Source organism: Heterodontus francisci, chromosome 15, assembly GCF_036365525.1.
Source record: "Heterodontus francisci isolate sHetFra1 chromosome 15, sHetFra1.hap1, whole genome shotgun sequence".
Lineage (NCBI taxonomy): Eukaryota > Metazoa > Chordata > Chondrichthyes > Heterodontiformes > Heterodontidae > Heterodontus > Heterodontus francisci.
The window spans coordinates 21,694,430-21,721,104 of NC_090385.1; the positions used below are offsets into that span (position 1 = coordinate 21,694,430).

The following is a 26,675-nucleotide window of genomic DNA, read 5'->3' on the forward strand; positions in this document are numbered from 1 at the left end:
TGGAGAGGCCTCATCTCCCTCCATCTTTAGAATATAAAGAATTCATCATTGGAATTCTCTACCCCAGAGGGCTGTAGATGCCCAGGCAATGAGAATATTCAAGGCTGAGATTGATAGATTTTTGGGCACCAAAGGTGTACCGACACCATATGGACTACAGTACATAGAACATAGAACAGTACAGCACAGTACAGGCCCTTCGGTCCACGATGTTGTGCCAAACCTTTAACCTACTCTAAGATCAAACTAACTACCTACCCTTCATTCTACTATCATCCATGTACCTATCCAAAAGTCGCTTAAGTGCCCCTAATGTATCTGCTTCTACTACCACCGCTGGTAGCGCATTCCACACACCCACCACTCTGTGTAAAGAACCTACCTCTAACATCACCCCAAAACCTTCCTCCAATCACTTTAAAATTATGCCCCCTGGTGATAGCCCTTTCCACCCTGGGAAAAAGTCTCTGGCTATCCACTCTATCTATGCCTCTCATCATCTTGTACCCTTCTATCAAGTCACCTCTCATCCTTCTTCGCTCCAATGAGAAAAGCCCCAGCTTCCTCAATCTTTCTTTGTAGGACATGCCCTCCAGTCCAGGCAGCATGCTGGTAAATCTCCTCTGCACCCTCTCTAAAACTTCCACATCCTTCCTATAATGAGGCGACCAGAACTGAAGACAATATTCCAAGTGTGGTCGAACCAGGGCCTTATAGAGCTGCAGCATAACCTCATGGCTCTTAAACTCATTAACCCCTGTTAATGAAAGCCGACACACCATACGCCTTCTTAACAACCCTATCAACTTGGATGGCAACTTTGAGGGATCTATGGACGTGGACCCCAAGATCCCTCTGTTCCTCCACACTACCAAGAATCCTGTCTTTAAGCCTGTATTCCGCATTCAGATTCGACCTTCCAAAATGAATCACTTCCCACTTTTCCAGGTTGAACTCCATCTGCCACTTCTCAGCCCAGCTCTGCATCCTGTCAATGTCCCGTTGCAACCTACAACAGCCTTCCACACTATCCACAACTCCAGCAACCTTCGTGTCATCGGCAAACTTGCTAACCCAGCCTTCCACTTCCTCATCCAAGTCATTTGTAAAAATCACAAAGAGCAGAGGTCCCAGAACAGATCCTTGTGGAACACCACTGGTCACCGAGCTCCATGCTGAATACTTTCCATCTACTACCACCCTCTGACTTCTATGGGCCAGCCAATTTTGTATCCAGACAGCCAACTTTCCTTGAATGCCATGCCTCCTTACTTCCTGAATGAGTCTACCATGGGGAACCTTATCAAATGCCTTGCTAAAATCCATATACACCACATCCACTGCTCTTCCTTCATCAATGTGTTTTGTCACATCTTCAAAGAATTCAATAAGGCTTGTGAGGCATGACCTGCCCCTTACAAAGCCATGCTGACTGTCTCTAATCAAACAATGCTTTTCCAAATAATCATAAATCCTGTCTCTCAGAATCCTCTCCAATAATTTGCCCACTACCGACGTAAGACTCAGGATAACCCAGGGTTATCCCTATTCCCTTTCTTGAACAAGGGAACAACATTTGCCACCCTCCAATCATCCGGTACTACTCCAGTGGACAGTGAAGACGCAAAGATCATCGCCAAAGGCGCAGCAATCTCTTCCCTCGCTTCCCGTAATATCCTTGGGTATGTCCCGTCTGGCCCCGGGGACTTATCTGTCCTCATATCATTCAAAATTTCCAGCACATCCTCCCTCTTAACCTCAACCTGTTTGAGCATATCAGCCTGTTCCACGCAGCTCACCACCACCATCTCAAGGGGAATTAGGGATGGGCAATATATGCTGGCCTTGCCAGCGACGTCCACACTCCATCAACAAATAAAAAAAACTAAGGGAATCAAGCGATACGGGGATAGGACAGGAAACTGGAGTTGATACACAAATTGAGCCATAATCTTACTGAATGGTGGAGCAGGCCCAAGAGGCAGTATGGCCTATTCCTGCTCCGATTTCTTATGTTCTTGTCTGCCTTCTAACTCTTATCAGCTGAGGGCAAAAGACCTATTTTAAAGCCTCTGCCAATGTTAATTTATGAAGTTCATTGGAAAGGAAAATTGAGCAGGGTGTTTAAAGGGCAGGTAATCCACTAGCACCCACTTTACACATCCTGCCAAAGTAGAAAGTTCAGACCCATAAAAAAGGCAAACAGAATGCTTGGTTTTGTTTCCAGAAGCATTGAATAGAAAAGCAAAATGATAATGCTGAAGATGCAGAAGAACTTTGAATATTGTGGGCAGATTTGCCACTCCATTATAGGAATAAAACAATGGAAACGGTGAAGTTAGACTCATTATGATATTACCAGGGTTAGAGGATTACAATTATCAAGAGAGGCTTGAGTCTCTTTCTCTGGGATTTTCCCCAATGCCCAGGTCCCGGCTTATTCGCTTGGCTCATTGTTCATGCACGGTGAGCTAAGGGAACACTCCCATTGTGCCAAGAAAGGGAATGTTGTGTAGTAGAGCATTGGAGGAGAGTCCAATTCACCTTGACTAATCCTGCCGTTCAGTTCATTGTCCATACCTTTAATATTCCCCTTCCTCAAGCAACATTTTAATTCCCTTTAAGATAATTTACAGACTCTGTTTCAAAAACAATTTGCAGCAGTAAATTATTCATTCTAACCACCCTCTGTGTAAAGATATTTTATTTAATCTCCATTTATATTCCTTTTTCAATTATTTTAATTTTGCACTCTCTTATTAAGCATCTTGCTAAAAAATAAAGCCAATCTATCACAATTTACATCACATAGTCCTTCGTAATCTTGTTGACCTTCTACCAGATCACCCGTTCACTTTCCACCTCTGGTTTCTACATAGTAACAGAGTACATATTAAACTGTTAAGTTTAAGGCATGAACCATTCGGTCCATCTTACCAACCTATCCAAAGTATTCTCCTGATTTTTTCTATTCAACCATTTGTTGCCAAAATGTATTTAGCTCCTTCTTGAAACCCAAAAAGATCTCTTGTTCCACCATCTATCCCGATAATCTCTTCCTACACACTCACCACCCTTTCAGTAAAAGGTTTCTCCTGCATCACCTATTTACTTTTGTTATCCTCATATTTAAAGACAAATTAAACACAACAAAAGAAAATTTATTAGAACTGATAAGCACCACTTTCACCACAATTCTGAACATTTTCTGCTTCTGTTAACAGCAACCAGAAACCCCAAGGGATCAGAATATTTGTTTTGGAAGTTTTCTCTATCACCCTTGGACCTTTCGTGAAATATGCTCATTAATAGATACTTACAAAAGGCAAAGTGCATATGCTCCGACAACTGACTCACTGCCCCTCACCAGGAAACTCCCATCCAGTCCAGCTTTGGCTAGCAGCTCCTCAGCTTGAGCTCGGCTGATGTCCAAGTGATACCATAGCGGACTTGCTGCAGCCATTTTGGCTACACCCAGTGCAAACTGATCAATGAAACACTGGAAGAAAAGAAAAGAGCCATTATCAAGAGGAACAAACTGTAGATATCAGGAATATTTACACCAGCATTATGTCATTATGTTAGTTGTGGCTCAGTTGTTAGCACACTTGACTGTGAATTAGTAGGCTGCAGGTTCAAGTCCCATTCCTGAGATATAAGCACAAAATCTGGTTTACTGAGGGAGTGCTATGCTGTCTTTGAGATCCCTGTCCAGCTATTTCAAAGAAGAGCAGGGAAGTTTTCCCTGGTGTTCTGACCAATATTTATCCCTCAATCAACATTGCTAATTCAAATTATTAGGCCAGTATCAACATTGCTATTTGTGTGCAAATTGGGTGCCACATTTCTTTATATTACAACAGTGATGATACTTCAAAAGTACTTCTTTGACTCTAAGGCACTTTGGGGCATCCTGAGGATATGAAAGGTACTACATAAATGCAAGTCTTTCTTTCTTGCGAAGTAAAATCCACTTTCCTTTGAATGATAGTGGACTTCAGTTACTTTTTATGTGTTTTGCCCCTTGCCTGCAGATAACAAATTGTGTGTATTTATAGAGGGACCACTTCACGAAAAGTCTTAAGCATACATTTTTTATTTGTTTACAAACAGTTGGAAGTTGATTTTCCTCTCCCCGTCCCACACCGCTTTAGGTCAGGCAGTGTGCCTCAGAACGCCACCCAACTGGAGTGTAGCAAACCGTAACGAGATTTTACAGGCTCAATTCATTTACATGGCCAGTTCATCATCAGGGTGGGGATACCACCTGTGAATGGTTGGGTGCCCCAATTCGGCAGAGCGAGGTACTGCCCACCTTAGAGATCTCCACCAGTGTAAATTCCTGCCGGTTTCTGGATGTGTCACAAGCAGTTACCAAATGACCTCCAATCCCCTGCTTCTCAGAATGGCCCAGAAAAATTTTCAACGTAACCTTTCTCGCTGGCTGTCCCTTGCCAGACTCTTTGATCTAAGGGAGCTGGTGCCAAGCTCCAACAGCCACCTACTCTGAGCATGCAGCTTTGGACCCATCTGCCTTGCAGAGATCCAGAATAATGATGTAGCAAAAGTTATGGTATCACATCCATCATATTTACATTACATTTTAATGTTCCCGTCTGTTAGAGTGAATGTGGGTTAAGCGCAAAGGGGGCAAAGATTCAGCATAACAGATCTTTGCCTCTTGTTCATCCCCAATTTTCTTCACTCTACCATTGGAGGCCATGCCTTCAGCTGTCTAGGCCCTAAACTCTAGAACCCCCTCCCTAAATCTCTCCTGTAATACACTCCTGCGTGCAAAGTTATTACTTTAATGATTTCTCCTACTATTCTCAATATTGTTGGTGTCCTACACTCTGTGCCTTGGCCTTCACTCAGTCGACTCAACTGGCGAAATAGGCCGACACATGTAAATGAAATTGAATGCAGAGAAATGTCAAGTGAGGCATTTTGAAAGGAAGAGTGAGGAGAGGCAAAATAAACTGAATTGTAAAAGGCTGTTAAGAAAACATTCAAGGTCCTTTGCTTTATAAATAGATGCATACAGTACAAAAGCAAGAATGTTATAATAAATCTTTATAAAACACTGGTTAGGCATCAGCTGGTGTGTTGTGTTCAATTCTGGGCACCATACTTTGGGAAGGATGGCATTGCCTTGGAGACGGTGCAGAAGAGATTTACTAGAATAGTGCATGGATGAGGGACTTCAGTTATGTGCAGAGACTGGAGAAGCTGGGATTGTTCTCCCTAGAGCACAGAAGGCTAAGGGGAGATATAATAGAGGGGTTCAAAATTTTGAAAGGGCTCGGTAGAGTAAATAATGAGAAACTGTTTCCATTGACAGAAGGATCAGTAACCAGAGGACACATTTAAGATAATTGGCAAAACAATGAGAGGGGTGAGGAAGAGAATTTTGTTTACATGATGAGTCGTTATGACCTGGAATCCGCTGCCTGGAAGTGGGTCGGTGGGGGGGATGAGGTGGGGGGAGGTGGTGGGGGGGGGGTGTTGGTGGAACAGATTGAATAGTAACTTTTGAAAGGGAATTAGATGTACACTTGAACAGGAAACATTTGCAGGACTGTGGGGAAAGAGCAGGGGAGGGGGACTAATTGGATAGATCTTTCAAAGAACCAGCAGAGACACAATAAGCCACATAGCCTCCCTCTGTGTTGTATCATTCTATAATCCTATAAAGATTGTAACCCTTTTTTGTAATATGCCACTGACAGTGGTGTGACCTGGTAAACATTTCCACTCATAAGGCTGACTCGGCCTGTAGTTTGTCACATACATTTTCTGGTTAACTAATCCAGCTACTTATCTTGTTTTGCTGTTGGACATAACATGTCTTCTGTTTACTGAGAAGCCAGAAGTTTCACATGATCTAACTGTGGCATCTAACTAAATCTCACATTCAGTAATAGTTATTAGTCTCAGCATTTTCATAATTCTATTGTCTCTTCTAATCTCTCCATCACAAAGACCACCTGCTTTCACTTCCATAACATCACCCAGATCTAGTTTCAACCTATCTGGCTGAACCAGAGTTAAACCCGGGCCCCAGAATTCATTCTATATAGGATCCTGACAGCCAGAGAGCTGCAAAAGTACTGCCCATTGCAGAATTCCTTTGCTTATTAAATTATTCCAGAGTTTTTGCTTCCATACTCTATATCAGTCTGATCTGAGTTAGAATCCAGGTCCCTGAAATTAAAGGTCACCCAAAGCTGTAGTGTATAAGTCAGAGAAGTTTATAATCACGCTGTATAGTGCTCTGGTCATATTACACCTTGAGTGCTGTGTCTAATTCTAACCGTTGAAACACAAGGGAAGCATTCTAATGCTTGATGTAGTTCAGAGAAAAGCCATAAGGCTGATCCCTAAAGTCAGAGATCCGAGTTATGAGAAAAGAATGAAGAGACCTGAGTTTGTCAGCTAGGAGGCATCTGAGGGATGAATTTAAAGAGGTATCTAAACATAAAAAATGCCATGGAAAAGGTAAATCTGAAAAATTACTGAAAGCTAAATTGTGAGACTAGAGCAGGAGAACAAGTTAAAGTTAGTAAAAAAACAAACTTAGAACTTGAATTCGGAAGTTCCTTCTTCACGTAAAGAGTGATCAACAGATAAAATGGACTTTCAAGTAGAGTATGGAAGCAAAAACTCTGGAATAATTTAATAAGCAAAGGGATTCTGCAATGGGCAGTACTTTTGCAACTCTCTGGATGGATGAATTTAGATGGACCAAATAGTCGCCTTCATATTTATGTTATTTTGCAACTGGTGGAAAATTCACCCTGAACTGTGAAAACTAAACCCATAGACCAGCAAAGAAAAGACAAAAAAAAAGGCTTCATACAGTGGAAAAAAAACAATGGTAGATTGCGATGTTGATCAAACCATTTCCTTTATTTTCCACGGTCAGTAGCACAACTCAAATTTAGCTTCTGTCATTAAAAAGTGTTATGTGCATTACTGATGAAAATAACAGTGCTTAACCGTAGCAATAGATCACAGAATCATAGAAATACATGGCACAGAAGGAGTCCATTCGGTCCATCATGCCTGTGCCAACTGAAAAAGAGTAATTCTGCCTAATCCCACTTTCCAGCTCTTGGTCTGTAGCCATGTAGTTACAGCACTTCAAGTACATCTCCAAGTATTTTTTAAATGCAATGAGGGTTTCTGCCTCTACCATCCTTTTAGGCAGTGAGTTCTAGACCTCCACCTCTGAGTGAAAAAAATTACTCCTCAATTCCCCTCTAATTCTTCTACTCATTACTTTAAATCTTTGTCCCCTGGTTATTGGCCTCTCTGCAAAGAACAATTGGTCCTACCTATCCACTCTATCTAGGCCCCTCAATTTCATGTGGCAGAATCATCTTGCAGAACTAAACAGCTTTGTGTTTATGCTAATTGCTCACCTGCAATGTTGCAAAACAGTAAGGCATGCATGTTAGTTACTCTGTTTAGAAAGCTACCTTAAAAAAATGTTGCGAAACAGTAAGGCATGCATGTTAGTTACTCTGTTTAGAAAGCTACCTTAAAAAAAAAATGTTGCAAAACAGTAAGGCATGCATGTTAGTTACTCTGTTTAGAAAGCTACCTTTTTTTATTCTTTCCTGGGATGTGGGCATCACGAGCAGGCCAGCATTTGTTGTCCACCCCCTAATTGCAGTTGACAACTGACTGACTTGCTGGGCCATTTCAGAGGGCAATTAAAAGTCAACCATGTTGCTATGGGTCTGGAGTCGCATGTAACCTGACCAGGTAAGGACAGCAGATTTTCTTCCCTAAAGGGCATTAGTGAACCAGATGTGTTTTTACAACAATCAATATTACTTTCATGGCACCATTACTGAAATAAGATTTCAATTCCAGATTTTTAATTGATAAATTGCATTTAAATTCCAGCAGCTCCTTTGATGGAGCTTGACCCCATGGTTCAAGGTTACTAGCATAGTGACATTTCCACTACACCACTATCTCCCCGATCTGTTACAGCACTTGTTCACCTCCTTTATTTATTTGTTTAAAGTTCTGAACGGCTCAGACTGGGTAAAGAGAAGCAGACTGTTTCTAGTAGATGATGGGGCAAGAGACGTAGAACACGAACTGCCAAAGAAATCCAAAGAAACATGACTCTATTAAGTTGGGAATTGTGCCATATTTCTTCCCCTATCTCCATTAATGCACAGAAGCATAACATGAGAAATCATGGAACAAGAAAAGTATTTACATCCCATCTAGCTCCAGCAGAGCATATACAATTCACTTCACCCCAACCGTTAATTTCCAGAGGCAAGTTTCTGCAAGTGTCAGCCTGCTGCTCCAAACGAAAATCCAGCAAAACTTGCAAACATCCTTTGGACCTCACATCCCATTTGATTCATCCTTGATTACTACCTTTATTGACATGAGAACTCATTCGTCTTAAGAGCCCTGGAGCGATGTTTCATAGTTGCTTGATTCAATCAGCCCAATTTGTATTGATCATCATAACATTGAATCTGATGCCAAACCACAAATTCATCCAGTTCTTATTTAAATATGGCAACCTGTTTTACATAGGTATAAGTCCGCTGTAATACAGATTGTTTGTGAACACAAAGAGTCAATAGACAGGCAGCAACAATGCAGCGCTAAAATCCAAGATGTGCACTACTAAGTATTCACTTGGTAATTGCAATGATAAATGAGCAACCAACAGAACACATATGCTCAGAACAATCCTTGGGCTACATTGAGTTAGCTGATCGCAGCATGCTCATTTGTAGGACTGCCATAATTGGCCTTGTCACTGCTGGGGTAGGGAGGGTTCCCACTCATTGCTTTCTTAGTCATAGATCATTAGAGTCATTGAATCATTTGGCACAGAAGGAGGCCATTCAGCTCATTGAGTCCATGCTGGCTCTCTGTAGACAAATCCAGTCAGTCCCATTCCCCTGCTCTGTCCCCGTAGCTCTGCAAGTTTCTTTTCCCTCAAGTGGCTATCCGATTTCCTTCTGAAATCATTTATCGTCTCCACATCTACCCTCGTAGGCAGTGAGTTCCAAGTCATGACCACTGGCTGTGTAAAATTTTCTTCCTCACATCCCCCCCTGCAGCTCTTGTCCAAAACTTCAAATCTGGTCCTTGTACCAGTAAGCTAATAGGAACAGCTTATCTTTGTCTACCTTATCAAAAGGAGAGCACATTTTGGATTTTAATGCTGCGTTGTTGCTGTTTTTAAAGGTCTATTTATTATGTGTGTTCACAAACAGTCTGTATTACAGTCATAGAGACATACAGCATAGAACCAGGCCCTTCGGCCCACCGTGTCCATGCCAACCATTATGCCTATCTATACTAATCCCACCTGCCTGCATTAATTCCATATCCCATTCAAGTACCTGTCCAGATGCCTCTTAAATGTTGCTACTGTTCCTGCCTCTGGCATCTCATTCCAGATACCCACTATTCTTCGTGTGAAAAATGTACCCCTTTGATCACCTTTAAACCTCTTCCCTCTCACCTTAAATCTATGCCCTCTAGTTTTAGTCACCCCTACCATGGGAAACAGACTCTGGCTATCTACCCTATCTATGCCTCTCATAATTTTATATACCGCTATCATGTCTCCTCTCAGCCTCCTTCGCTCCAGGGAAAACAGGAAAACAGACCCATCCTATCCAATCCCTCTTTATAACTCAAGCCCTCCAAACTAGGCAACATCCTTGTGAAACTTTTCTGCACCCTCTCTAGTTTAATCACATCTTTCCTGTTGTGCGGCGACCAGAACTGCACACAGTACTCCAAATGCGGCCTAACCAACGTTTTGTACAACTGTAATATGACGTCCCAACTCTTGTACTCAATGCCTCGGCCGATGAAGGCAAGCATGCCATATGCGTTCTTCACCACCCTGTCTACCTGCATTGCCACTTTCAGGGAACTATGTACTTGCACCCCAAGGTGTCTCTGCTCAACAACACTCCCCAGGGCCCTGCCATTCACTGTATATGTCCTGCCCTGGTTTAACTTCCCAAAATGCATCACTTCGCACTTGTCTGCGTTAAATTCCATTTGCCAATCCCTTGCCCACTTTCCCAGTTGATCTATATCCTGTTGTAACCTTAGACAACCTTCTTCACTGTCCACTATACCACCAATTTTGGTGTCGTCGGCAAACTTACTAATCCTGCCCCCTACATTCACATCCAAGTCATTAATATATATAACAAACAACAGAGGGCCCAGCACCGATCCCTGCGGCACACCACTGGTCACCGGCCTCCAATCGGAAAAACAATCCTCCACTACCACCCTCTGCCTCCTATTACCAAGCCAATTTTGTAGCCAATTTGCTAGCTCACCCTGGATCCCATGTGTTCGAAGCTTCTGGACCAGCCTACCTTGCAGGACCCTGTCAAAGGCCTTGCTAAAGTCCATGTAGAGAACGTCCATTGCCCTGCCCTTGTCGATCCTCTTGGTTACCTCCTCAAAAAACTCAATCAAATTCGTGAGACATGATTTCCCACGCACAAAGCCATGCTGACTATCCCTAATCAGACCGTGCCTTTCCAAATGCATATAAATCCTGTCTCTCAGAATCCCTTCCAATAACTTTCCCACCACTGATGTAAGGCTCACTGGCTTGTAGTTCCCTGGTTTATCCCTGCTGACCTTCTTAAATAAAGGTACAACATTAGCTATCCTTCAATCTTCCGGTACCTTACCAGTGGCTAACGATGATACAAAAATCTCAGCCAAGGCCCCAGCAATCTCCTCCCTTGCTTCCCATAGGATACACCTGGTCAGGCCCTGGGGATTTAACCACCTTAATGCGCTTCAAAACCTCCAACATCTCCTCCTTTGTAATGTTGATATGCTCCAGGATATCGGTGTTCCCTCCCTTGAACTCATTAGCTTCCATGACCTTCTCCACAGTAAATACAGACGAGAAGTATTCATTTAAGATCTCGCCCATTTCCTGTGGCTCCACACATAGATGACCACACCGATCATTAAGGGGACCTACTCTCTCCCTAGCTACCCTTTTACTCTTAATATACTTATAGAATCTTATAGGATTCTCCTTTATCTTATTTGCCAGGGAAATCTCATAGTGTGCCCATGCTTACATAATCCTGCACATCTTTATCAAATTGCCCCTCAATCTTCTCTTCTTCCAGGATAATAGCCCCAGCTTTTCCACCTGATCCCTTATCCCTGGAACCATTCTGGTAAATCTCCTCTACACCCTCTCAAGGACTCTCACCTCCTTCCTAAAGTGTGGTGACCAGAACTGGACACAATACTCTAGCTGTAGACTTATTACCTATTATACAAAGGTGTGGTTGTCAGGGATGATAGGATTAGGTTTGGTTGTGGTGTTTCCTGCAGTTAAATAACTTGCCCATACTCACAGTCTAGACTCATACATGAAGAACTGGCAATATATCAAAGGCTGCCCAGCACCCATGTAATGACAATCCAGCATAAGTCAGCATTTTTGAAGGGGCAAAAATTAAGGAATTTTTGCCCATTGTCAGATCAGCTTCATTCTTGGGGAGATAGACTCAAGGTAGTCTCCTATCCAATCCATTTAAATGCAACCTGTTTAAGCAAGCTGTCTCCTTCAATGATGCCTAAGACTTTGAGGGAATTTGGGAATTTACTTCTTCACACCCTGCCTCCTGTAAGGACTCCATTCCATTCTCCCAGTTTCTCCGTCTCCGATGCATCTGCTCTGATGATGCTACCTTCCATGACGGTGCTTCTGATATGACCTCCTTTTTCCTCAACCGAGGATTTCCCCCCACTGTGGTTGACAGGGCCCTCAACCATGTCCGACCCATTCCCCGCACCTCTACCCTCACCCCTTCCCCTCCCTCCCAGAACCGTGTCAGGGTTCCCCTTGTCCTCACTTTTCATCCCACCAGCCTCCATATCCAAAGGATCATCCTCCGCCATTTTCGCCACCTCCAGCGTGATGCCACTACCAGTCGCATCTTCCCCTCCCTTCCCCTGTCAGCATTCCGAAGGGATCGTTCCCTCCGCGATACCCTGGTCCACTCCTCCATTACCCCCACCACCTCGTCCCCGTCCCAGGGCACCTTCCCCTGCAATCGCAGGAGGTGTAATACCTGCCCACTTACCTCCTCTCTCCTCACTATCCCAGGCCCCAAACACTCCTTTCAGGTGAAGCAGCGATTTACTTGTACTTCTTTCAATGTAGTATACTGTATTCGCTGCTCACAGTGTGGTCTCCTCTACATTGGGGAGACCAAGTGCAGACTGGGTAACCGCTTTGCGGAACATCTCCACTCGGTCCGCAAGCAGGACCCTGAGCTTCCGGTTGCTTGCCATTTCAACACTCCCCCCTGCTCTCATGCTCACATCTCTGTCCTGGGATTGCTGCAGTGTTCCAGTGAACATCAACGCAAGCTCAAGGAACAGCATCTCATCTACCGATTAGGCACACTACAGCCTGCCGGACTGAACATTGAGTTCAATAATTTCAGAGCATTACAGCCTCCCATTTTACTTTCATTTTTAGTTATTTTTTCTTCCTTTTTTTTTTACATTCTTTTTTACATTTTTTACAATCTTTTTTTGCATTCATTTCATTTCATCTTAGTTTGTTCAGTTTGCTTACCCACTGTTTTTTTCAGGTTTGCACTTGCTGCTGTTCAATATTCAGTGTATTTACACCTAATCTGTACTAATGCTTTGTCTTTCAACCCACCATTAACATATTGTTTGCCTTTGCTCCGTGACCTTTTGGTCAGCTATGTGGCCTGGTCCAATCTGCACCTTCTCCTTTGTTATCTCTTGCCCCACCCCCACCTCACTTGCTTATAATCTGTGACTTTTCTAATATTTGTCAGTTCCGAAGAAGGGTCACTGACCCGAAACGTTAACTCTGCTTCTCTTTCCACAGATGCTGCCAGACCTGCTGAGTGATTCCAGCATTTCTTGTTTTTGTTTGGGAATTTTCTGGTGAGCTTGCCCCTAGTATTTTCCAGTCATTATTTTGCAGTTGTTTGAAACATGACCTAAAAATAAATGTAAGATTTATAGTCCTAGGCTAAAAGCATGATACGATAATGCAGGCACTGGGATTTTGATTGAAAAAAGGCCATTTTAGCAATCCCAAGTGAGCAGGCCAATAAAGTAAATTTATATAAAAGAATCATTGTAAATGACATGAAAGAGAAACAGACTGCTGAAGCAGAGTCTGCATGGCAAATAATTACAGTTTCAGTGATTTGATTTCTGCTTATTGCCAAGGTTATGTCCGGTGCCTAAGGCAAGGCTGAGCTGGGATCAGGGCTAGGCTCTTTGCTGTAGATTAAATTCATTTGAAACATTAATAACTATTTATGTATCTTAAGACACAGCTATAAGTGGAAAATAGACTTTGCTTTCAACAGCAGACTTCAAAGCCTGGATGTTCCTCTGGCCCTGTGGGGGTGAAAGCCCTCAGCCCCTCACCATGCTCAGAACTCCGCCTGTCTGCCCTGCCCGCTCACCACTTCATCCACCTAGGAGTCGATAGTGCTTCCTTCCCCTAATAGTTTACCTCTCATCATTTTCCATTTTCTCGTGTGCTTTTCTGAGCATTGTATCAGCAAGTAAAAATACACCTGAAAAGGTCCTGAGTGCTAAGATTGTTGCCACATTGGTTAAAACAAGCTGTCGTGAGTAGATCCCAAACACTGAATAGGTTGGGTTTTCCCATTTAGTGCTGGCCCGTCCTGAGCTTCCAAACCGTTCTTTTTAATGGGCAGAGTACTACGGACCCAGGAGTGCAGAATGCCAACGAGTCAGTTCATGACATAAACCAAGTGGCACCTTGAATTCTTCATAACTGCTTGAACATAGAACATAGAACAGTACAGCACAGTACAGGCCCTTCGGCCCATGATGTTGTGCCGACCCTTTAACCTACTCTAAGATCAAACTACCTACATACCCTTTATTCTCCTATCATCCATGTACCTATCCAAGAGTCGCTTAAATGTCCCTATAGAACATACTCACAGTCTAGACAGCTTGGTTGTGGAATGCATGCTAGCCACTTCAGACTTTGAGATGCATAGCGATCAAGAAGCCAAAATCTCTTTGATTTGGAAATTTTGCTGTTACGTTTGCCATTTCCAACTTGTATAAATATCTGATTGTTGGTACTGAGTGTTCAGGGGGTTTAAAGCCTGCATTTGCAGTGTGTATTAATGTACTAACAGCTATTAGGTAAAAGACGTTGCATTCATGATATGATTCTTAATAGATGATCTAAGAATTGTTGTCACTTTTCTCTCTGCAATTCCCTCCTCTCCTAAAGGTTTCTACTAATGCTGGCTAGAATTTGTGTGTGTATATTGTCCACATATCCAAGTGGCCATTCATCATGTCATCTTCCATATAAGGGCATTCTTAATGGGCAGTATTGGAGGGGTGGGGAGTGGAGGGTGGCTCCCGGATTACAGTCATAGACCAATACAGCACAGGAGGAGGCCATTTAACCTTTAAAATCTTGGCAGATTTTTTTTTTACTTTCACTTCCAACTATAGTATTCCTGTCTCTGCCCCGATTGAGATCAGCTAACTCAGCATAGACCGGCAGTAGAACCTGGGACTTTCTCCCTTGCACAGCTCAGTTTCATACTTTCATACTGCAGAATCATTGGTGATGCCCAATGAGGTAGATCTTGACTTTGTGCGATAGTGTAAAACCAATTTTTATTTCCATTGAAGTCAATGAAGACACACCATTGCCCATTTTGCACTACCACACAACGTTAAAATCTACCCCAGTCACAAACAAATCGCACTGTGGCATTAATCGCATTTAAACTGATCATCACATCACTTCTACAAGCCATTATCATTAAACAAAAATGTGCTCATCTCCCAATTCAAGCAAATAAAAACCCAATCATAATTAAAAATATCTGAATTACAAAGCTACAGTTTTCTCAAAAAAAGTGAAACTAATGCCAATTTAATAACGAGCATTATGATCAAACTGAAATAAAGAAGATCTAAAAATGCTCATATATTACACTTCAACAAATGGTTCTTGAGTGGGGCACCAGAGGTTGAACACTGATGATCAAACCGTTCTTTGCGAAAATGATGAAAGACGAAAGTGTAGAAACCTGACATTTGCCTCCCAGTAACAAGTAACCTGCAGCACAGTACTTCACCCTCCAGTCACATATCTGACGCAGAAGTAACAGTTGTTATTGACCAACATGGGGAATGAGTGGGGGGTGGCATCTTGGTTGAGTTACTTAGAGAATTCAACATGTCTGATATTTCTCTCTGCAATGTTATCTTTTTAAAACAGAGAATTTTTTTTTCCTAAGAATCCAATCAAATAGAAACACAAGAGTGAATCTCACACCCGTCAGATGTTAAAAGTCTTGGTGAAGTGTTCTTCATTAAACCTCGTTTAGATAAAAATAGCACTTTCCATTCTTTCATGTCCCTTATCTAAAAGTAAGTATATATGACGAGAGTTTCACAGAACACCAATCTTTTCGATGAAGCTATGCACTTACCCTTTTAACCTGCTGCTTGGAATTTAAGCTCTGGACAACTCCACAGTAGTTGCAGCTTCTGAGAAGCTAGCTTTGTCTCTCTGTCTGTTCCGTGGTTTCACTCAGGAGTCCTCCTGCATGCCTGCAATTCGTGCAGTTCACTGACAGCCCTGTATGTCACACAGGCCCTCCGGTGGTGGGACTCCTCAGTGGCAGTGAGCAAACACCTCCTCACTGTGAGAAAACCAATAAAAGCAGACGCGTGTTCTGAAAGGGGACACGAGGCAGCCTGTGTCTTTCCCATGTTGAGTTGCATGTCATTTGATCTCTAATTAAGAATATTAAACCTGCAGTACTTAGCTTCACCAAATTATCTTTATTATATAAGATATATGCTGATTTTTATTACACACATTTTTAGATATATGTGTGGTCCTGGGATTGGGGTCCTGAAGTTTAATAACAGAAGAGAGGGATCTTGAGATTAGACAATAGTAAGGAGTATTCCTGGAGTGTAGTGGCACAGGAAAGGATCCAGCAGAGGAGGGAATGAGCAGTGAGGTGCAGAATGGGTTAAGAGCTGGGTTACATTCAACAAGTAGACAGTGACAAGTCCAATGACGGGGAAGGGAGAGGGTTGACCAGCAGCCTAAGTCCCAAGCCCCCAAGACAAGCCCTTAGGGGAAAGTGGGCAAGGTAGTGGTGAAGTTCAATGCCTGTTAAGGCAATGGCCAGTTACACAAATTTCAATAAATTGTAAAAACTTGCCTCGTGGCAATGGAAAATAATAATCATCTTTTGAAGATGCTTAACTGGAGGCAAATGTGCTTGAGAATTAAAAAAATAAGCATCATGTTGAACTAACACTAACTACAATAGCACCTAGAGGAATAACTACGTGAGCTGGAGTTTGGAGAAGCAGTATCTCCACCTAGTGTTAGAAGGACTGAAAGGTAAGCAGAGCAGTGTGTACTATAAATAGACTTTACAGTTCGAAGGAATAGAAAAGTATGAAAAACAAAATCATGACACAGGAAGTGCGACCAACAGGAAGCACACACCAGATGCAAGACTTTGGTCTTATTACTAACAAAACAATATGCTATTTTATAACAGTAAAGCTTTCTGTTTCAGGTAGTGCAAAACATCAGGGCCACTTTTTTACATTTTTTACAATCTTTTTTTTGCATTTATTTCATTTCATCTTAGTTTGTTCAGTTTGCTTACCCACTGTTTTTTTTCAGGTTTGCACTTGCTGCTGTTCAATATTCAGTGTATTTACACCTAATCTGTACTAATGCTTTGTCTTCCAACACACCATTAACATATTGTTTGCCTTTTGGTCAGCTATGTGGCCTGGTCCAATCTAGACCTCCTTTGTTATCTCTTGCCCCACCCCCACCTCACTTGCTTATAACCTGTGACTTTTCTAATATTTGTCAGTTCCGATGAAGGGTCGCTGACCCGAAACGTTAACTCTGCTTCTCTTTCCACAGATGCTGCCAGACCTGCTGAGTGGTTCCAGCATTTCTTGTTTTTATTTCAGATTTCCAGCATCCGAAGTATTTTGTTTTTATATCAGGGCCACTGAATAGGTCATGTTCTGTTTTTATAACATGGTATTCTTAGCTTCTTACCAGTACTTTGGGGATCACATTTTTAAAAGAAGTCATCACTGAGTGACCATTATTTATATATATATTCATTTATTTGCATATTTAATTTTTATTGCTCAGCATTTTTAAAGCTGAGAATACAGAACTGGATTGTATGCAAGATGTACCAGTTAAGGTATCTGGCATTTAGTAGTACTACACACCTCAGTGGAATCTCCCCTCTGCCTCTTCTGTTCCAAAATAAAAACCCAGCCTATCCAATCTTTCCTCATAGCTAAAATTCTCCACTCCTGGCAACATCCTCATAAATCTCCCCTGTAACCTCTCTAGTGTGATCACATCCTTCCTGCAATGCAGTGACCAGAACAGTACTCTAGCTGTGGCCCAACTAGTGTTTTATACAGTTGCAACATAACCTCCCTGATTCTTATATTCTATTTCTCAGCTAATAAATGAAAGTATCCATATGCCTTCTTAACCACCTTATCTACCTGCCCTGCTACCTTTATGCATCTGTGGACATGCAATCCAAGGTCCCACTGTCCCTGTACAATTCTCAATATCCTACCATTTATTAGATATTCCCTTGCCTTCTTTGCCCTCCCTAAATGCATCACCTCACATGTCTTTGGTTTGAATTCCATTTGCCACTTTTCTGTTCACCTGACCAGTCCATTGACAACTTCCTGCAGTCTACAACTTTCTTCTTCAATATCAACCACACGGCCAATTATGGTATCAACTTCAAACTCCTTAATCATGCTCTCTACTTTTAATTCGGTATCATTGGCATATGCCACGAAAATGAAGGGACCTAATATTAAGCCTGGTGGAAACCCACTGGAAACAGCCTTCTAAGCACAAAGACACCTGTTCACCATTACCCTTTGTTTTCTGCCACTGAGCCAATTTTGGATCTAACTTGCCATTTTCCCTTGGATCCAATGGGCTTTTACTTTTCTGACCAGTCTGCCATGTGGGACCTCATCAAAAGCCTTGCTGAAATCCATGTAGACTACATCAAACATACTAGCCTCATCGACCCTTCTTGTTACTACGTCAAAAAAATTAAGCTAAGTTGGTCCAGAGATAAGTTAAGTTGGACAGAGATGAAGAGAAATTTTTTTCTCTCCAAGGGTTGTGCAACTTTGGAACTCTCTGCCTCAGAAGGTGGTGGAGGCGGGGTCATTGAATATTTCTGAGGTGGAGGTAGATAGATTCTTGTTAGGCAAGGGAATCAAAGGTTATCGGGGATAGATGGGAATGTGGAATTCGAGACTCAAACAGATCAGCCATGATCTTATTGAATAGTGAAGCAGGCTAGAGGGGCCAAATGGCCTACTTCTGCTCCTAATTCGTATGTTTGTATGTATATAGTCCGCCATGACCTGCTCCAATTAATCCATGCCTTTCTAAATAATGATTAATACTGTCCCTCAGAAATATCTCCCAACAATTTGCCCACCACCGAGGTTCGGCTGACTCACCTGTAATTACTTGGTCTATCCCTTTCTCCCTTTTTAAACAATGGTAAGTATTAGCAGTCCTCCAGTCCTCTGGCACATGCCTGTAGCCAGAGAGAATTGAAAAATTATGTTCAAAGCCTTTGCTATTTCTTCCCTTCCTTCTCTTAGCAGCCAGGGATACATTTCATCCGGGCCTGGTGATTTATCTACTTTCCAAGATGCTAAACAGTGGAATATTTCCTCTCTCACTATGTTTGTCTCATCTAACATTTCATACTCCTTCTCCATAACTACAACGTCTGCATCATGTCCCACTTTTGTGAAGACAGTGCAAAGTATTTATTAAGAACCATGCTCATGTCTTCCGACCCCACACACAAGTTACTTTTTTGATCTCTTATATGCCCTGCTTTTTTCTAGGTTACTCTTTCCTTGCTTTTTATGTATTTTATTAAACATCATTGGGTTAGCCTTGATTTTACTTGCCAATTTTTTAATGTCATCTCTTTGCTTTCCCAATTTCCTTTTTAATTTCAGCCCTGCACTTCCAATACTCCTCTGGGCTTTCTGCCGTATTGAGCTCGCGGTATTCGATATTAACTTCCCGTTTTTGGCTTATCCTATTCTGTATGCTCCTTGACATCCAGGGTGGTATAGATTTGGGAGTCCCACCCTTTTTCTTCATGGAAACATATTTATTCTGAACCCTCACCATCTCCTCCTTGAATGCCTCCCACTGCTCTGATACTGAGTTCCCATGCACTCGCTGCTTCCAGTCCACTTTTGCTAAATCACAACTCAGCTTCATAAAATTGCTCTTTCCCAAATTTCAAACTTTTACTCCTGGTCTATCTTTATCCTTTTTCATAACTATTCTAAATTTAACTGAATTATGATCACTACCACAAAAACAGTCTCCCACTGACACTCCTTTTTATTTATTGATATTTTATTTAGAGATACAGCACTGAAACAGGCCCTTTGGCCCACCGAGTCTGTGCTGACCATCAACCATCCATTTATACTACCACACCCCCATCTGTCCCTATATTCTCCTACCACCTACCTATACTAGGGGCAAATTACAATGGCCAATTTACCTATCAACCTGCAAGTCTTTTGGTGGTGGGAGGAAACCAGAGTACCTGGCGAAAACCCACGTAGACACAGGGAGAACTTGCAAGCTCCACACAGGCAGTACCTAGAATTGAACCCGAGTCGCTGGAGCTGTGAGGCTGCGGTGCTAACCACTGTGCCACTGTGCCTTCTACCTGTCCAGCTTCATTCCCTAAAACTAAGTTCAGAACTGTCCCTTCTCTTGTTGGGCTGCTAATTACTGGCTAAAATAGTCCTGCTCAATGCATTTTAAGAATTCTATGCTCTCAATACCTCTTGGACTGATTTTATCCCACTAATATTAGGGTAGTTGAAATTTCCTACTATTACTGCCCCTCTTATTTCTGCACTGCTCAGCAATTTACTTACATATTTGCTCTTCTATCTCCCTCTGATCCAATAGGGGGCTACATTATACTCACAGTAGTGTGATTGTCCCTTTTGTGTTCCTCAGTTCAACCCATATGGTCACATTTGATGATCCTTCTACCATATCATTCCTCCTCACAGCTCTGATTGTTTCTTCAACCAATATTGTGACTCAGATTTTTTTATCCCCTCTTTATCCCATCTGAAAACCAGTAATCAGGAATGTTGAGCTACCATTCTTGCTCTTCTTTAAGCCATGTTTCAGTAATAGCTATGATATCTTATTTTCCAGTGTCTTTCTGTGCCCTCAGCGAGCCTCCTTGCATTGAGGTACACCATTAATCACTGAAAACTCCTCTGTTTATTTTCTAACCTTTGTTTCCTTGACCTTCCATACTCTGCCTTCCATTTTCAACTTTCTGCTCCCCCTTTTGAATCCATACTCAGGTTCCCAAGCTAGTTTAAACCTTCCCCAATAGCACCAGCAAATCTCCCCACAACAATATTGGTCCCAGTCCTGTTGAGTTACAACCAGTCCAGCATGTGCAAGTCTCACCTCCCACAGAACCAATCCCAATGCTACAGGAATCTAAAGCCCACCATCTGACAAACAACACTTTCAGCAGCACCATCCTTCTATTTCGATATTCACTTGCATTGTGGCATCAGGAGTAATCTGGAGATTACTACCTTTGAGATCCTGCTTATTAATATCTTCCTAGACTCCCTAAAATCTGCCAGCAGGACCTCATCCCTCTTTCCACCTCCGTCATTGGTACCAATATGGACCATGACCTCTGGCTGCTCACTTCACACTCCCCCCTCAGAATTTTATGCAGCTGCTCAGTGACGTTCTTGACCCTGGCACTAGGGAGGCAACATATCATCCTGGATTCATGTTTGTGGCTACAAAAACGCCTATCCGTTCTCCTAATTCGTGACTCAACTGTCACTATAGCTTTTCTGACCTTTCTCCTTCCCTAACCTTGTGCAGCTGATCCACCCAAGGTGCTGTGGATTTGGCTCTGGCTGTAAATCCAGAGGAACCATTGCTCTCACCAGTATTTAATACCGGTTGGAGAGCAAGTTGCACTCAGAGCAGCTCTCACTACCTGCATGGTCCTTCTTGTCTGCCTGGCAGTCATCCATTCCCTCTCTGCCTACACACTCTTAAGCTGGGACATCCTTTAGAAACATGCTACCCAGGTAGCTCTCAGCCTCGCAGATGTACTGCTGTGGCACCAGCAGTGCTATTTGGGAGGGAGTGCCAGGATTTTGACCCAGTGATGATGAAGGAATGGCTAGATATTGCCAAGTCAGCATGGGGTGTTCCTTGGATGGAAATTTGCAGATGGTGGTGTTGCCATGCGTCTGCTGCCTTTGTTCTTCTAGGTGGTAGAGGTCACAGGTTTGGAAGGCGCTGTTGATTTATTTATACAGCAGCCAAGAGGATTTATGTAAAGGAATTACTTAAACTCATTTCCTATACATACGTACTTAAGCCAACTATTTAAAGAATCATTAGATTTGTTTCCATACCTGATTAACTGGTCAACATGTGTCCAAGCCTGAGTAACACAGCATATCCACAGAGAAAACCTAGGATTAGTCAGAGTTTGCTTAAATACCTTTCATAATAATTAATTGGAAATATGGAATTGAACCCAATTTTTAAGGAGAGATGAATGAATTTGTCAATTCTCTTATTCTTCAACTCCCCTCCCTTGAAGATGCCAACTGAAGTTCAAGTTTGGTTCCGTGAATTCGAGCAGCCCTCTGTTACCTTGCTCAAATGGCCACTTTCCACATAAACATAGGTAGTGAAAGTCAGGAGGCTATTTAGCACTGAGGGCATCATATCCCAACCTTGTTTTCACCCAAAGTCAACACACTCACACGTTACAACATCTGGAAACCAGACCAAAGCCAGAAGAGATTGGAGAAAGTAAGACTCACTTTGTTTTCTTGTGAGGCCAGGATGAGCAGAAGTGCTCCTCTGGCTGCCTCAAGGAAGGCTGAAGGCCCCCCCTCACCCTGTTGCAATCCACCCCCACCCCCAAAGCCTTTCTAGTAGCAGGGATTCCCATGGAAACCCCGAGTGGACATGGTCCCACAGCTTAACACTCTCCAGAAAGAGTGGCATTTAAATGAGGCGTCGGAGTTGAAATGTCTGTTTTTATTCTGGGGGCGGTGGGGAGGGCTGATTTTTGATTTTTGAACCAACATAAATATTTCCCACCAAAGACAGGCCAGAATGTGTCATGGTCTGCAATGGGTTGTTAGAAATACGACATAATCATCAAATTGTAAATAACAACTCAGGATGTTTATAGCACAGTAGCAGCCATGGCATATATTCCATGTAGCAAAAATAGCTGTTAATAATTACTCTTAATCATCCAGCTGGATAATGATAACATAGCTTTTCAATCGGGCACTGTCTGGCTCAGTGAGTTTTCATGCTTGCTTTTCATTTCCAGGATCAGAGCTAGTCCCAGACCGATGGGATGAAAATCTCCTATTGAATATAAGACTCCTAGGTTTCAAACCCCTAGTGTGTGTGAGTCTACAGTACATAACACAGGGCTGCTTTGGTAAATAACAATGTTGCATTGGTGCAATAAACCAAAACAGACCCCTTGTTGTAGCAGAATACAAGGTGCTTTTCTTGACAGCTGGTTGTGCTATAATTGATGTGCAAGTGTTTGGTGTTTGAAGACATGCAAACATTTTCTGACATTGACAATTAAACCCCAAATGTTGGTCTGTATTTGTGTTAGCTGTGGCTCAGTGATAGCACTCTTGCTTTTGTGTCAGAAGTTTGAGAAGTTCAAGTCCCGCTCAACATATAATCTAGGCTAACACTCCAGTACAGTACTGAGGGTGTGCTGCACTGTCAGGGGTGTCATCTTTCAGATGAGATATTAAACTAGGCCCTGACTGCCCTCTCAGGAGGACATAAAAGATTATTATGAAAACAAACAGTTCATTCTCCCCTGGTGTCCTGGCCAATATTTATCCCTCAATCAACACTGAAAAACAGATTATCTGCTCAGTTTGTGGGACCTTGCTATGCGCAAATTGGCTGCTGAGTTTCCTACATTACAATAGTGACTACATCTCAAGAGTACTTCTGAAGGGCAATTATAGATGGATGAAAAACAGCCAGCGATGCACACATTCCCCCAAACAAACAAAAAAATACTTCATCGGCTGTAGAGTGCTTTGTGATACCCTGGGGTCATGAAAGGTGTTACTTAAATGGAAGTCTTTCTTTTCTTTTTGGATTATGTGACCCAAATGCAACCAAGTTGTCTCAGTCAAATGCAAAAGTTTAGGTGCTGGGGATGAAAATCAGTGGGTGAGCTGCTCTCAACCACCTCCAAATAGTGACATGGTCAAATCCTGAGGAGCACTCAGCAACTCTGCCCCTCTTAACAGGGAAATGGTGTAGGATGTGAAACAAACCAAACAGGAAGTTTTTTTTTTAAATGAACAAATATAAAGTTGTTGAACAAAATTCAAAACTCACGGATATTTAAAAAAGCAATTTTTATCTGGGCCGTTACAAATGAAGGAGTTCTTCAGGCAGCTCCTGACAGAGTGAGGAAAGATCAAGAGAGAATCATACTTGGAGCCCATGTGGTGCTCAGTAAGAGGAGCCACTGTTGGATGTGCACTTGGCTGCAGGGGTCAGATTAGGCAGATGAAGTAAATTTGATAAGAAAATGACTATAAAAGAGAAAACACCCAAAAATGCTCCAAAAAATAACAAAAAAAAATTTGAATCCTATCCTTTATCCTTCTGAAGTGTAGAGGAATGAACCAAATATTATTTATTCTGCAGATTGAATGAAAGGGTGATAATTTATTCTTTTTGGCCTTGAAATGACATTGTGTGATATGAGAAAGTTAGCATTAAGTATAACTGTATGAAATTCCTTTGTCTGCTAAATTGCTTTTGTGCCATCCACGTTATTTGACATATGGTGCTTTATTGTGCCAAACAGAGGAAGATTCTCTTAACAATTCATTAACTCACCAATCTCACTATAAATGACTTGAACAATTACGGAACTGTCAAGCATTGACTCAGGATGCAAACGGAAGAGGTTATACAGATGTATGAAGAGGATTAAGAAATATCATTGTTAATTAGAGATAGGAAAAGCACCATCTATCTCTTTCAAGGCTCAAATCGACTAATTTTGGCGACATGAAAACATGTGGTACAAGAGGCTTAGATAGAAGAAATGCATCAATCTGAACAAATGGATAAAATGATTTACCCACCATGGTCATCTTGATGAAAATATCTATAATCCAATGCTTAATCAAGGCTAATTTATATCTGAATATTAAATAAGAAGTATTGGAACGATCAAACATTCCAAACAGTTTTTAAAAGGTCTCCCCCATGCAATTTTCATCCATTCTTGCCTTTGATTCAATAGTGATCAGGAGCAGGAACCCTGGCTAATTTTTCTCTTATTTTCTAAGACCAGATGAAGTATCTATACCATTGCCTGTCTAGGATCAACTCAAAGCAGAATATGAATTGAAACAAGAATACGTTGGTCTGTAGAGGTCACTTCCACAATGCGAAGTATCTTACCAACATCGTCATCAGGCAACATATCCCCGATAGAGCTAGCCGTCTCCACAGAGCAACGTTAAGCAATAAGAACCCCGGAGGCCGATTTTCAGCTCTGTTTATAGGTGGGAAAGGGGAGGTAGCACAAAGTAAACGGTGATATAGAACTTATTGTCCCTTTCACACTGTCAATCTACCTGCCACCATTTTGATCAGGGCCTACATGTGGATAGCCAAAACACCAACATGAAATAGAATAGAATCATAGAAAGTTTACGGCACAGCAAGAGGTCACTTGGCCCAGCATGTCTGTGCCAGCTGAAAAACAAGCCACCCAACCTAATCCCACCTTCCAGCATTTGGTCCGTAGCCCTGCAGGTTATATCCAGGTTATATTAAGGTGCATATCCAGACTCCTTTTCAATGAGTTGAGGGTTTCTGCCTCTACTACCCTTTCAGGCAGTGAGTTCCAGATCCCTACCACCCTCTGGGTGAAAAATTTTTCCTCATCTCCCCTCTAATCTTTCTATTAATCACTTTAAATCTATGCCCCCTCGTCACTGACCTCTCTGCTAAGGTAAATAGGCTCTTCCCGTCCACTCTATCCAGGCCCCTCACAATTTTATACATTTCAATCAGCCTTCTCTGTTCCAAAGAGAATAGCCCCAGCCTATCCAATTTTTGCTCATACAGGCATTTTTCCAGTCCTGGCAACATCCTTGTAAATCTCCTATGTACCCTCTCTAGTGCAATTACATCCTTTCTGTGTACTCAGGTTGTGGCCTAACCAATGATTTATACAGTTCCAGCATAACCTCTCTGCTCTTATATTCTCTACCTCGGTTAATAAAGGAAAGGATTCCATGTATCTTCTTCATACTGAGAGACTCTTTAAAGTACACAAATCGGTTATGATGGCTATAGAGCCCCAATGCCCTTTTTGTGGCCTTTAGCACGCCTAAGACTCACTGCTTGACTGGATCAGTGTTACTGGGAGGTACAAATCATAACAGACATTTCCTGCAATATTTAAAGGGACACTCACCTGCACGGAGGTCACTGGTATCTATCTGGAAAGTTGAAGATAGTTTACTGGGAGAGTTTGTCCCTGTTTGGAATTTCTTGCCATTTTAAACATTATGTTAGCATGCAAATGTACAACAGCAGTCACGTCCCAACCAAGCAGTCATCAGGTGTTCCACAGGTGTCCTCGAACAATGATTCTGCTGCCTGAACTGGTCTGGCGGGGGTTCTTATAGCATGGTGCTGAGAGACTGTGGGAGGTGGTGGTGTGCTGCCTCCTGCATAACTTTGCCTTGCAATGGGAGGAGCTACTGCTGGCAACAAATGATTAACACCATCTACCACAGGAAAAGGAGGAAGATGATGAACCAGAGGATGCAGCAGCAGAGCGAGTTCACAAGAACACAAGAAATAGGTGCAGAAGTAGACCATATGGCCCATCGAGCCTGCTCTGCCATTCAATATGATCATGGCTGATCTTAGGATTCAACTCCACTTTCCATCCTGCTCCCCATATCCCTTGACTCCCTCCAACTTCAGCCCAAAGCCAGAGCTTTACAACAGAAACTCATTGACAATCGCTTCTTCTGAATGACCCATACTCCGCCACTCAGCCACATCCTCACTTCCTGTCAAAAACATCATCTGAACCAATTTATTTATTCCATAATGATGAACCTCCATCCCAATAACCGCAAGTCCACAGTAACCGCAAGTCCACAGTGACTACAGAACCACTGGCAAAAATATCCCCTAATGAGAAGTCTTGCAGTTTAATCACATTAACAAATGCCAAAATAAATAATGTGGGTGATTCTAGCCCTAACCAGCCAGCAGAAACCAGGTTGGAAGAGGTGGTAGGGATCAAATGAAATTGCCACGGTCACTTAGTTGAACTGGAGCTGTTGGGAGCTGATCTGACATGATTTTCACCATGTGACACCCACCCAAAGCTCTCAGG

At 42.4% G+C, this 26,675-nt stretch overlaps 2 protein-coding genes across 2 annotated transcripts in view; one reads left to right on the forward strand and one right to left on the reverse strand.

The window, feature by feature from the left end:
* LOC137377530 (phosphatidylinositol 3,4,5-trisphosphate 5-phosphatase 2-like) overlaps positions 1 to 15,732 on the reverse strand; it is a 178,513-nt gene extending 162,781 nt beyond the window's left edge. The window contains exons 1-2 of the mRNA XM_068047218.1: positions 15,552 to 15,732; positions 3,321 to 3,499 (exon numbers count right to left, since the gene is read on the reverse strand). Of these exons, the coding sequence (XP_067903319.1) occupies positions 3,321 to 3,463 (143 nt within the window). The 5' untranslated portion in view covers positions 3,464 to 3,499; positions 15,552 to 15,732. The remainder of the gene's footprint in view (positions 1 to 3,320; positions 3,500 to 15,551) is intronic.
* LOC137377397 (arrestin-C-like) overlaps positions 7,745 to 26,675 on the forward strand; it is an 84,459-nt gene continuing 65,528 nt past the window's right edge. Inside the window, exon 1 of the mRNA XM_068046977.1 lies at positions 7,745 to 7,770. The gene's annotated coding sequence lies outside the window, so the exon portion shown is untranslated. The remainder of the gene's footprint in view (positions 7,771 to 26,675) is intronic.